Source organism: Motacilla alba, chromosome 4 (assembly GCF_015832195.1).
Source record: "Motacilla alba alba isolate MOTALB_02 chromosome 4, Motacilla_alba_V1.0_pri, whole genome shotgun sequence".
Lineage (NCBI taxonomy): Eukaryota > Metazoa > Chordata > Aves > Passeriformes > Motacillidae > Motacilla > Motacilla alba.
Genome location: NC_052019.1, coordinates 56,774,068 through 56,788,019, shown reverse-complemented (window position 1 = coordinate 56,788,019; position 13,952 = coordinate 56,774,068). Strand labels below are relative to the sequence as shown.

The 13,952-nt window shown below is 40.0% G+C and overlaps 1 protein-coding gene across 5 annotated transcripts in view; it reads left to right on the top strand.

Annotated features, from left to right (window-relative positions):
• The window catches only part of ZNF827 (zinc finger protein 827), a 114,826-nt gene that overhangs the window by 47,671 nt on the left and 53,203 nt on the right, over window positions 1-13,952 (top strand). For all 5 annotated transcript variants that reach the window (XR_005256655.1, XR_005256656.1, XM_038134467.1 and 2 more), the window contains one exon: window positions 5,740-6,217. Coding sequence is in view for 3 of the 5 variants with exons in the window: in XM_038134467.1 (XP_037990395.1) it covers window positions 5,740-6,217 (478 nt within the window). In the remaining 2 variants the exon portion in view is untranslated. The remainder of the gene's footprint in view (window positions 1-5,739; window positions 6,218-13,952) is intronic.

The window sequence follows — 13,952 nt, the reverse complement described above, 5'->3', positions numbered from 1 at the left end:
AGGCATAAGGCAGGAATGGGTGAGCTATCTGTTGTAGCAGTGGAAAAGAAGTTTGGCATTGTGAACATGTGGTGAAATATGAGGGTTTGATAGAAAATGAGGGAAGGGAAGATGAAGCATAACAGGAAGGTTAGTGCAGTGGTAGGCAGGTCATGTGATGCTCAACCACAGGATTTTCCTGCTTGTGAAGAGCAACCATCTCAGTGAGGTCCAGATTAATGTTCTTGTCTAATACAAAGAGGGTTATAATCAGCCTTGCAGTTAGGGAGCCTATTAATGATATGATAGCGGGAAGCAGGAAAGGTCCTGAGGAATGGGGCCAGCTGTTCTGTTCCCTTTGCTGATTTGCTTTTTCTTCTTTCTTCCTTAGCTAGTGCCAGATAACTGTATAAGCTTTCCTAATCCATTTTGGTGAAGTATAGGACTGGTTCTTTTCAAAGCATCTTCACCTCTTGGGAGAGGGAGGTTGAATGTGCCTTATGGGATGGGGGGTTTGTTTATTTTTGAGTTACACTTGAAGAGCCCTGGAAGGCACCTGTGATTCCATGACCTCCCCAGCAGCTATGGGGAGCTAATGCAAACTTGCACAGCTTTTCAACACATAAAATCTGTGCCCAGAGTCTCAGACAGGCACCACAAATGACTTCAAGTATCTCCCTTTTAATCTCACTTTTTGCATATGAGACAAGGATAAGACAGGACCTTAAATCTTTTCAAAAATATTTTTTTAACACCTAATCCAGTCCAGCACTGCAGAGAGGCCTTTTTTTCCCCCTTGTTTTCAAGCAAAGCAAGGAAATACTTTAAAAAAGAAAATACTATATAAGTAACATATGTGTCTGAGGAGAAGGATCAGATCAAAACTAGCAACACAGCACTAAAATTTTGAAAATGCAATATTTTAAAAATGAGGGAATTTGTTGGAAAAGAGCATGAAATGAAAAAGCAGAGGGCACATGCTAGATGTTAAAATGGAAACTGTGTTCAATTTTTAAAATAATCCCACAAAAGAAATGTGAATGCCTGTGTCTCATAACCAGAAAGTAGAGTCTGTGCAAAGCATTACCCAGCTTTAGGGGAGGGGAAGGGAAAAGATCAATCTCAGCAGTACCAAAAAATTGCAGGATGTACCTGTGTCACCCTTTTCCTCACCCCTACTCCTGTTTTACCCTGTTGGGCGGGATCATGTGTATTTGTAACTGTGGTACATCTGTATGGCTGGTAAATCAGCAGGGATGTTGCTTGTAAGTATGAAAAGATGACTTAAGTGGCTTATGATACCAGGAAAGTTACAATGTCCACCAAAAAAAAAAAAAAAAAAGTAAAAGAAAAACCAGCACATTGATACAAATTATGGGATACAATAGGGACATGTGGTTTCTGTAAAAGAAAATCATGTGTTCCTCTAAGATGTTTTGAGCATGTCAGGAAAATCACGGACTTTAAAATCAGTTGAAATTTATTTGGTCTATAAAAAAAGCCTTTGGCAAAGCTTCTCACAGAGAAGCTGCCAAATAAATTAAGCAATGTGATGTACTATGGCAAATTAGAAATTCACCAAGAGACAGTAAAACAAAGGGTAGGAAGGTATTAGCAATTTTAAGCATGACAAAAGGCTAACAGAGGAGTGTTCCATTACTAAAAGTGAAATTGTGCATATTTTAGCAAATGTGATCTACACAGAGTGATGACTGTGGGTAAGAGAATTATAGATGGTACAACCTTATGTGCATGAATTAAGATTAAAAAAGGCAAAGCTTGAAAGGGAACAAAAGGAGGCTGGCTGCCTGATAAACAAGGGGGCAAATGGAGTTATTGTTGACAAATAGAAGGTACTGTACCCTGGAAACCAGAGTCTAATAATGCACCTGCCTGTCGGATATAATGAACTGCAACTGCTCAGGAAAAATATCTGGATATTGTTATAGACAGTTCAATGAAAATCTTTTCTTGGCATGCACAGCAGTGGTTAAAAAGCACATTAGATATTTGAATGTCTGGAGAATAAAACAGAAATAACACTGAAAATGTAACAATGTTGCTATTAGCATATGGTATGCTGCCACTTCTGGTCACTGCATTAGAAAAGACACGAGAAATAAAAGGGATTTTAAAAGCTGGTAGTGAAAATTATTAGTGGGATGGCAAGAAAGGACTGCCTTTGAAGAAAGAAGCTGGAAAGAATGGGACTGCCAGGAGGGTGAGAGAGGTGTGATCAGAGTAATGCTTGATAGAGAAGATGAACTGAATGGCCTCTTTTTTTCTTTCTTGTAATGTGAGAATGAGGAGGCAGCAAGAGAAACCGAGAGAAACAAAAATTTCAAATTTTGACCAAGAGATAACTTGTACCCAAGTCCTCAAACAGGACCTAAAGTTTGTAAGGACACTGTAATTCTGTTGAAAATTACTGCAAGTGTCATAGCAAACACACGCTGAAAAAACTGCAGAACCACAAAATATCATTTGAGACTGGGAAGGCTGCAGGGTTAGAATCGAGATGGTACAAGTCCTTTGCCCAGTCAAGGAGAACATCCCTGGTTAAAGGAAATAAACTCTGAAGCCAGAAGCCCTTAAGTGGTTCTGGCATAAGTCAAACAGCAGTTTTATGGGATTTTGAAAGAAGCATTGTGTATGAGCAGGTTGTGCACTGTGGTTTGTTGCAGTGTAATTCAGAGAGATCCAAATCTGGCAGCAGCTGGGCTCAGGCTGGCACTTTGGGGAAAACCTGCCAGCTGCACTCTTGTCTCCTCCTGCCTGTGGTTCTTGCAGGAAGAGCCTCTTGGAGTCTAAAGAAGACATCTGATGGTTTGGGTAGCATTAGCACAGTATAAGAGCCATTCTCTGCCTCATGGAGGGAGCAGGCAGCTTTTTTGTACTGTAATATTACATGGCCTAAATCTCCCCTGTAGCTTTCTGTGTAGCTCTACAGGGTTTCTTGTTTTTCATTCTGCAGCAAGTAGTTGCTGCCTTGACTCTTTCCCCCAAATGGCAAAGAATGGCAATTCTTAGCTCTTTTAGCTGCTGCTAAATGAGAAAATAAGGGCTAGATTTTCCTTTAGAGGGATTTTAGCTTAGCTTCAGTGTTCAAAATTTTAAATTAATGTTATTTATTTTTGAAAATAAAATAAAAGTTAAAATCTTCTGGTGGGAATGGATTCTGGATATTGGGAGCCTAAATCTTTGGCTTAATTTTTTTTCATTTTTTCTTGGTCTAAAAGTTTTCCTTTCCATACCCAAAATATTTGGGTTTGAACTCTGTCATTGCTTGGACATTGTCTTGAACTTGTCATTGCTTGCTTCTCACCCATTGCGAGTTAGAAACATTCTTTATTTTGTGAGAAATCTGTTGGTGATGAAGTTATGTTTTCAGGCAGGAGAAAAAAATTCAAATAGGATGAATCCGTGGCTCCTATTTTCTTCCATTCTCAAAAGATATTGCAGAGGTGGCATGCCATACTCCTGGGGAGAGGAGGTGGGCTCCCACACAGGCTCTGTCACCTGCCTGCTGCAGTGACAGTCTTCCGAAGGCATCGGATCGATGGTTGTGATAAGGAACTCTGGAAGATGTGGTTAAACACATAGGCAGTGAAATGCTGATTGAAGGGGATCCTGGAGAGAAACCCTGGCACACAGAATCTGTGGGTGTAGGAGATAAAGTTGCCATGGTGAGGGTGCTTGCTGCCCTGAGTACATCTCGGTGTTCTCTGTGAAGAGTGCTCACACACTGCTGTGCTCACAGACCATCCTGCTTCCACTAGTGTACAGAAGCAATCTGGTTGGCATTTTCATTGTAATCTGCTAATATTTAGAATTTTTTGTGCTGCTATTCTTCTGCAAGGTTGCTTTATATATGTGTTAGGTTAGCACTAATGTCTTTCTTTTTTTTCTTTTTTTTTGTCATTGTCAGGTGCAGTTATAGGATTCCAGAATTGCTTTGTCTGTAAATGTCATGCTTAGACAGTATTGAGAATGTCATTCTGGCCAAGAGAAATTCTGTCTTGCTATCTGTCTAGCACCTCCAGAGCCACCAAAGAACCACTGAATGAAAAGTTACATGGCACTGGTGAAATGTGTCTTCACCGAATGCAAAACATATGAAAAGAGGGACATCCCCCAGCTTCATATTTCAGAAGACCTGAGTTGAGGGCTTGTGTAGAACTGGAAATCCTGGGTCTGAGCTTGTGACTGAGTTCCTCTTACAATATAGGAAATTAATCAGGCCAAGGCTAGCACTATGTGAAACTCCAGCCTGAATTCTGACAGAGCCTTGTTTGGGAAATGCTGTTGTTACCCTGGAGCACCGTGGTGTCTGCACCAGGACCCTCAGAATCTAGATCTCAGCTCTGCAAGAGACTGCAAAGTGCTGAAAACCTTAGCTAAAGCTAGATTTTCCAAGCTCTGTTGTGTAGATCTGCAGCCCTCTGGGCTTTAGGACTCCCAAGCTGTAGCAGCAAACCTTAGATCCCTGGCACATCTGGCTTCTTCTGAGCCAAGCCCAGGGAGCAGGGGGAAGGAAGAGTGCCACTCAGTAGGGTAAGGGAATCACACCTTGTTTGCCAAGAGTTCATCAAACCTCTCCATGTTTCAGGTGAAATATTTTGCATTCAACAAATTGCCATTTTCCAACAAAAATCTGTCTCACTGAAATGTTTCCAACCAACTTGAGTCACAAGTGAAAGCGAATGTGTGGAGCTCAGCTGGTGCCAGTGTGTCCTGATCACATATTCATCCATTAGTAAGGAACAAATGTATGTATTTGCCAGCCTTTTTGCAGGGAGTAGCCTGGAGTGCTGCTGTCAGAATTTAAAATTTATTTGTGAAGCCATAGCAAAAAGATTTTTCAACAGCCTTGCTGCTATTATGCTGGGCTCAGTTGCTTCTTCTCTTTAATGAGTACTGTATGAAGCAAGAAATTGTATAATTATATGTCTGTAGCTTATATAGTTTAATGAGTGTGTCTGTTCATATTGTACGTGAGCCATTACGTACGGATGGATGGAGTTCCCTCTAAAAGGTAATCGGGATCAAGCCTGAGGATGGCAGGCATTGGATTCATACTGGAGCACGCAGGCTCCGTGACAACCCGCAGTCCAAAGATGAGGACAGTAAGATTAGCTGTGATCCTTAATTGACTGATAAACTAGAATAAATGGCAGACACCATCTCTCATGTTTCTATTGTATCATAAAAGAGCTGTTTATTTTCTGGTAGAATTAATTTGCGGCAAACTGTTTCAATAGCTCCTTGGTATTGCCAGGTGCTATGTTTTTACTCGAATGATACATAAATCAATGATGGACATTGCTGTGTTTGGATTTTTCTTTTAGCTGGGTTGCTCTGAACAATTTTTATTAGTTAGGTTGCACAGAGTGAGGTTTGTTTTTTAATGAAGAAAGCTATTAGTTATAGCTTGGAAGTCTTGGATCTGATTGTAAGGACTGTTTGATCCAAAGCAGACACCATCATTTCCAAGCTGCAGAAACAGATGTTCCTGATTTTTTTTTTTTTTTGTTTTCACTTGAGTCTAATGCTTACACTCTTTGACTTGTGTGAAAGAATCCTACTGTTCTTGGCGTCTGACCACTTTCCAAGTGCTCAGAATGAAGAGTTCACTCATTAGTTAATATTTTCTTTTTTTTTTTTTTTTTCAAACAGTGTGAGAAACAGAGTTGAGATTTCTGCAATTCTGTTAATCTGCTTGGCTTAATACATGCTTTTGTCTTTCACCTCTTGAACCAGGTTCATCAGCACCAAGACAGGGGTGAGACCTTCCAATGCCAGCTATGCCCTTTTACCTCCTCCCGCCACTTCAGCCTGAAACTCCACATGCGCTGCCACCAGCATTTCCTCAGGACAGAGTCTAAAGTGAAGGAGGAAATGCCAGAAACTGAGGTGAAGGGGTCACCACAGCTAAACAGTGACTCCTGCCCAGGACCACAGAGGGAAGGAGCGGGGCCTGACCTCCCCGGATCAGCATCTGCATCCAAAACACCCGATGTGGCTGGGCAGCCTGCTGGGGGCGTTCCACCTTTGCTGGTGAAAGAAGAGCCCAAAGACGACACTAGCGCTTCAGCTTTTGCTCCTAGCACTGTTGACAGAGCCCCAAACAACACAAAGCTGAAAGACTCCTCTGACTTCGTGGCCAATACAGCATCGGCACTATTCAGCCAAGACATCTCCGTCAAGATGGCATCAGATTTTCTTATGAAACTGTCAGGTAATTGAGCAGCAGCATTGGCTGCTCTTTTATGGGCTAGGAGACTCTTTGTCTTGGTTTTACTAAGTCAAGGAATTGCTAGGAGCAAAACATTGTAGCTTCTTAACTTATAAATTCTTGTTTATTTTGATAGCAGAGGTGTATGATGAAGGGCAGAGGGGAAACAGTGAGAGAAAAGAGGGGTTTTGCTATTTAATTGCTGGGATTAGGAGTGAGAACTGTTTATCCAGGCTTTCATGTTCATTAGTATTTACCTTGGCAAATCTCTTGTGATGCATTTTCCAGGCATGCTGAACACCTATAGTTCAAGTTTGAAATCACTGAGGGTCACCCAAGTGCCCAGCATGTTCAAAAATTCAGTTTTTAAGTTTTCTGCCTTTACCCTCCTGTTAAAAAGGACCAGTAAAATATTGGTCACCTTCATTTCCAAGTAGTATCTGGGGCCTGTGTAGTAAATGCATGGGAAGTGTGAATGTTACTGCTTTTGGGTTTTGTTGCTAACACTTTTAAAAGAACAGTAGTCCTAGAGATTCATGTACAACTTTTAAAAATTATTATTATTATTATTTTAATTGAAATCCATATCTAATGCCAAACATGTGTTTAGTGCTTTTTTGCAGAATACTGTTGTAAGAATGATATTCATGTGTTAGACTGAAGTGTAGGATGTGTTTAGGGTGGATCTGTTATATTTTATGTGCTCTTTTATTGATTTGACTGAATACTTCAGAACAGTTGATATGCTGGGGAGGTGTGTTATGCCAAATGTTTTTGAAATTAGCCTTGAATTTTTTGAAGAGAAAGAAGTCAGGGAAAATGTCACTCAAGGAGCTTCTATTTCACAAGGAGATCTCGGTCCCCATGAGACATTTTAGGCTTTGCAGATAGAAGAAAACCTTGACAACAGAAAATAATTAGTCGGCTTTCTCCTTTAAATGGAAAGTAAGTTGTATTTGAGCAAATTTTATTGTCAGATAAACTAAGGAATTAGTTCTGTCTTAATGCCCAGCCATGGTGAAACCACAGCCATTTGTTTAGGAAAATCTTTCTTTCCTCATCTTCCCAGATCTTTATACCTCTGGGATCACAGTTCTGTGAGGAATTGAGTAGAATAGGTTAATACAAGAAATCACAACTGAGGCTTCATGGAGCCAGCCAGGAAAAGAGAAAACAGCTGAAGGCAAGCAGGAGGTGAATTGGGCTGGCACAAATGGCTTGCTGTGTTGGTTGGAAGAAGCCACAGGACCACCCCCCCACTCCCCTGAAAAAAATATTAGATAATCTGTCAATATAAATTATTATTGTGACTGACAAAAAGCAGGCAGGGTGAGTCTGTTTGGATTTGCTTGTACATTTCTTGAGTTTCAAATTTGGACCTGATATGCAATCCATCTTACACTGTCCAACAGCTGTCCCACACATGTTGTTGTTCCAATGTCGGTCTTAAATTTGGGTTGCTGTGCACGAAGAGGCTCTGCACATCAGCAGGGCTGGCCTGGGGAGGGTGGTGCTCGTGATGGTTGCGTGGAGCAGGAATGAGAGCAGAGTGCAGGAGAGAGTGGGGGTAGCCTGAAAGCTGAGAGAACATGCAACAATTTGGTGTGTGGCTTTTCATGTAGCAGTTGATGGGAAGCTGTTCACAGTTTGGCAGACGGTCATGTTTTCAGTGTCTGCTCTATTGGCATCAGAGAAAGGATACAAATGTACATTATTCATGCAAAAGGCCTATGCAGTTATTTTATGGTGACTTACTAAAGGTCTTGAAACCTGACTTGTATGCACTGTTACCTAGCAACATGTTATAAAGTCGCTGGGGGAGCAAGATGTATCTGTAATTTTGTATGTGTGCATATTTGGATTAAAATGTACTGCCAGTCACCAAGTTTGCTATGCAGGAAGAGCAATGTCAGAAGGAAGGGAATTTCTTTTCTTCTGAGATTTATGTTGTGTTACATACATTTGGTTCATGCTTTCCTCTATACTGAGTGCATAAATTTAGAGTAGAAGTAATTCTCTTTTAGCAAGTTGGCTGAGTATTAGCTGCAGTTTTGATGGTTCAGCTCTGCTGAACGAAGTTCCTTTGAGTGATTTCTTTATTACGACAGTCTTGTTAGGCCCATCAGAGCTTCAATTATTTGCCCTACCTTTCCAATGATCTAAATCTTTTGACATCTCAAATTGTATATGCCAATTTTAACAGCCAACACAGATTTTTCGAGACCAAATTATGTCAAAACAATCTAATTTTCTTCTCTGACGGGCCTTGTGGCTAGGAAAGAAGCAGTAGATAGATATACAGACTTTTAGATTTTGGCATTTATTCTTATTGAATATTGATCTTCGAAATGAACATTTATTTTTGCTTGCCAATGTTTATTGATCCTCTTCTTGTTTGGTGTCAGTCTGTATATCTCCAGTTTCATGGGAAATCTGCTGAAGTCTATCCATCATATCCATGTCTACCCAGTTTAGAGACAAGGGTGTGACATGTGACAGTGTCAAATGCTTGGCACAACTCTGCTCTGCCCCTGTCCGCCAGTGCTGTAGCTCCACCATAAAAAGCCCCCAGATGTTTTCAGGCATGATTTGCCCCTGGTGAAGCCACATTGGCTGTCACCAACCACTTCTTTGTTTTCCGTGTGTTTTAGCATAGTTTCCAGTAGAGTGGAGATTAGAGTAAATAATCATCAAATCATTGCCATTAGGACAAAAAGTAAAAGGATTGTTTTGCTGTAAGGTTTAAGTTAGTATTAGGAGAATCTTTCCCAAGCTGAGGTATTTATGCCTCTAGGATAGTTTGGCTGGAGAGACTGTGGCATCTCTGCCACTGGGGAATTGTAAAAACAGCTGCCTGTCAGATATGGCTGGTCACATATGGAGCAGTAATGTGGACTAAATCTGTGTATCTCAATCAGTGGACCATAGGATGTCATAAGCAGTGGCAAGAAATGGTATCTGAACAAAAACAAGCAGCAAGATGCAGAGATGCAAATTTACAGAGGGAAAATTTACAGATGTTTGAAGTTTAGGCCCTATTCGGAGTGGGCCAGAGATGGTAACACTGCCCAAAACAGCCATTCAGGATTTTGTTCAGAGAGGCTATGGGGAGCTTTAGATTTAAAGATTGAGAGATACTGGTGTGGGTGACCTTTTCAAGACCGCTTCGTGTCCAATTCTGTGCCATTGCTTGCCAGAAAGATCTTCAGTTACATGCTTTATGAAATAAGGCATAACACAAATCACCAAATGTAAATCTAAAACTTAGAACAAATCTTGATTTTTTTTTTCTAGATTCAATTCTACAGGCCCTAGTTTAAGGTAGGAGAGGATTTTAAATTCACAAGAAATTTAAAAGGGCTCTGAAATTTTATTCAAAGTTTTTTGTAAAGACAGTTAGGAGATACTCAACACATAAAAAGAAGAATATTTAAGCATGGGCATGTTTCTACCTTCAAATCTTGTTCCTCTGATTTCAATAGGTCTGCTTGCACACTTAAATTTTTCCAGTATTTTGCTGTAGCAGTGCTTTGTCAGAATGTTTTCCTCCCCCAGTCCATTAATTCCATGTTAAAACTTTATAACAGCATTCATATCTTAATTTAAAGAGTATCTGATTTTCCTGTTTCAAAGGTTTCAGTGGCAGACATTATATGACACATCTCTTTAAATACTGGTGTCCTTCCACCCACTTTGCAGGCTTGAGCTTTTTTTTTTCCCCAGTAAAAATTTCTTTCACAATGATCCAAACTACAATGGCCAGTGTACCCTAGTGATGTTATTACTGTGCCTACGTTATGTGCTGCAGTAACTTTTAACATTTGGAAATAAATGAATCCCAACAAAATGAATGGGATTCTTGCACTATTGCTCTCCATGGGATTCTGTGTGGAAACAGTAATTGGTACACATCCTTCATTGCTGGCCTCTCTCCCCCACCTCTCCGGGTTTAAACAAGTGCATTGCTCCAGCAAGCAGGTCTCTTCATCTTGTGGAGTGGTATCAAGTGTGCCCTGCTTCTGCTGTTCTTTTTATGTTCCCCAAGTTACTTGCATGGAGAACCTTAAAAGAAGACAGGAGGAAGAAGCTAAAATGCTGAGAGTTTGAAGCTGGCCGTGTTAAACCATTTAGAAACTGCTTTCTCTCAGTTTGTCGGATCTGCTGTCACTGTCATGTGAGGAGTCGAGTCTTTATTTTGGGAAATAAAGGCCACCATGGGACTTTGGTGACTGTCCAAAATATTTGGGCTTTTCATTCGTGTTTTATTAGCTGATTCCATTAATGGAATAATGAGCGAGTAAATCATCAGACAGCTACATACAGCATATTAGTAGAAAAGCTAACTAATCATTTAGATTATTTGTTCTGTTTGGCTCTTGAAAATTATTGCGTTACTTAAAGGTAACACAAATAATTTGAAATGTTTTATCATTTGCCATTGACTGTGCTGAACTGGCTGGCTTGAACTCTTCAAACAGCTATTTTTAATAAAATAAAACATATCCAATTTAATTGCCATAATTTATGTATTTGAGTAGCAAGTTCCAAAGAAAAGACCAAGCTGTCTATATTTGGGATTCATAGTTTATGTCAGAATGTGTAAGTGCACAGGACTGGCACTTACTCATTATTGAGCCATGTCCTTAATTTTAAAATAGTGTGAATTCCATAATGCTGCTGTCAGTGTAAATAGCCCTGATGTCATCAAGTTCTCTCTTTGAAGTCTCTCTAGATTCACATTTTCCTAGTTTCCATATTGACCTTTGGTTTGAAGTAAAATTCTGATATGCAATAGCACATCTACTTAAAACTTGGGCAAATAAAATCTTGTTCTAATCTTTGCTACTGATATAACATCACCCTAATAATCTCTTTTCAGCAATTTTTAGTCTTGCATCCCCAATTTCCCAGCATCCTTAAAATCACACTGTCATTTTTTACATCTTGAAGGAACATGTAGAATTTAGCAAGGTAAAGCAGTGTAGTCTCTGTTCTAATCCAGCAATTTAAAATGCAGAATAACAAACACCTTTTCTTTGTGTGTACTCAGTCCAATACTACTAAAAGAGGCCAGAATATAATTCTGGACCAGGTCTGTGCTTACAATTTAGTTTTAATGTCTCCACAAACTCTTACATTTGGAGTAGAGGACTGGACTAGGATAATGGCTCTTTTGTTTCCCTGAATACACCATTACTCTGGGCAGAAGTCCGAGCTCATGAGCCTTTCTCTCTCATCTATCCAAAATGGGATTCGCAAACACTGTTAGTTCAATCATCTCTGATTGTTTGTTTTGTTTTTTGTTTTGTTAAACAAATATAAAGGCCGGTCTGGTGATATTGCTCTCCCCTGTTTTTGCTCCTTTGTAGAGAGAAGGCATTCCAATATTGCAAGTAATTCTTTCTTATCAGCAATAAATTCCTTGTTGCTCTTTTCACTGCTTCTCCTCTTTTCTCCAGGGTCCTCACAATCTTACCTGTTCTGCTGCTGTTTTGGTTTTCACCTGGAAAGGAGGAAATGTTCTTAGCAGATGCTACAGCCTTGTTTACCCTGTGGGACTTAGGCTGAGCAGCAGACATCTGCGGGTGTCAGGAGGGATGTGTGGTTCTGCTCCTGCTTTAGCAATTTGCCTGATTCCTTCATTCCACTTGGACTAGAACACAGGGAGATTTTGAGGGCACAGTAGCAGGACTGGTCATTCTCCCTTCTATGTCTCATTGTGTTTGACTCCAGCTTTCTAAATACGGAGCAGATTAAAGAAGATCAGTTTACTTAGCTGGCCTTTCTTAACCTATGCTTGCAGTTTTTAATGTACTTAAGCAATATGGTTTGGAAGACCTCATATTTTAAGTGACCTCCTGAAGCCCAGGGGGTGCCAAGTCGTGGCATCATTGTATTTGTGATTGTCTATTCTGCCATTGCACTGCTTTGATAAAAAGAAATGTTGTCATGATGAGCACCCTTGAGTCACAAGTAGCTTTTTCATTGGTAATGCCCATTCTGTCCCTTACAGCCCTATGGGTTAGTTAGTGCACTGTAGAGAGCTTTAAAATTCAGGTGTAATTGACTGAGAATTCCTAGAAGGATTAGGTAGCATGAAGTGCTCTGGGACAAATTAATACTCCAGGGCAAAAGGCACTAAAAGGAACTGATAGACCAGCTAGAGTTTCCTGCCAGAAGAACAGTATTTCTCCTTTTGGGCCGCTTACCGTGTATGTGGCCTCTGTGTTTAATGAGATGAACATCATTTATCAGCCCAATTGGATTTTAGTCTGGAGGTTCTCCAACAGGTTCCAATACCATAGATTCTTCTTGCAAAGCAATTAGCTCACTGGGGGCTGCTTCTGCAGTGTTTGTACCTCTTTCCCAGTTCTTGAATGTCATCAAATATAAGCCATGGTCTCCATGCAGAATGCCAGTTCCTACCTGGACATTTCCACTGCCTGAGAATAAAAGAGTAGATGACTCAAGTCACACCGTTTATTGACCACAGCTGCCTTCAGAGTGATGTGATGCCCACTGACATGGGACTGTGTCCTTGAAATATGGCAGAACTGATCTGTCAAAGGTCCTTGGCTCATTTTAACCACCACAGCTCAGAGCTTACTGTCTGGGATGGAAGTTTCATCATAGTTCCTTTCAACCCAGACTCTATGGATGCCGTTTCTCATGGCCTATTTTTGTGGCAGAATTTTTTGTTGTGGATTCTGTTTTTTCTTCATATTTTTCTCTTAGACAGATGGAGCAGTGACCAGCTTCTCGGTGATTGTGACTTGTAACATTGAGTTTGACTTGGAAGTAATCAGCCCATTTTTCTTCTTTCAGTTATAAACATTTTGAGCATTTAGAAATCCTCTTAAGTGGACTGATGGAGTTAGCAGCTTCTACCAGAGAGTTTCAGATTAATGGCAGATGCCCAAAGCTTTTCTTGTGGCATTTGGCAGTTTCAGGAAAGTGTTATAACTTTCATCATCTACTTTTGCCAAATGGCTCAAATGGTTCCAGTTGCCAGGAAGATAAAAATCAGCAGTCTGGAATATTCTTTGATCTGTGTTTTTTCTGGACATGGAAGAGAACAAACGGAGCATTATCCACCATGCTTGAGAGATTCCTGACTGTTGGTTTCATTTGCTATGTGGGTTTGTTTTGTTTCCTTGCTGTGTATTTCAAAATTAAATTGCTGGGGTTTTTTTATTCAGTGTGCAGACAACACATCCTTCATTCTTTTCTCACTGCTGTTCAGAATGAATGTAAATTAAATACAAATTAGGATATGTGTGTGTATCTATTTTTGTGTGTAGATACAAGATATTCTTCCTTCTGGGGAGTAAGAATTTTGTTGTTCAAATATGCTTTAATAATATTCAACATATTCTTTTTAATTCTTGTCCAGTTCTAATTTTTTTAAGGATTCCTCAGTCATGGGACTTTTAAAAACTGGTAATAGTAAAATTTTATTTCCCTTACTTGCAATATTTTTTCTTACATCTGTTTATTGTTTTTCCCTAAAATGACTAGTGGATGCATCATGCTTGCTATTCCCCATGTGTTAGCAATTTTGTCCATAGTTGTGGATCCAAGATGGGACAGAGACAAGAGTGGTGGGGACTTTTGTTGTTTAGGGGGTCTTTTTTGTCTTGTGCGTATTTTTCCCCCTCTAGCTTTTATGTATGGATCTGATAAATGAGACAATCTGCCCTTTTTTATTTGTCCTTCTGTTTTAGGCTTCATTTACATT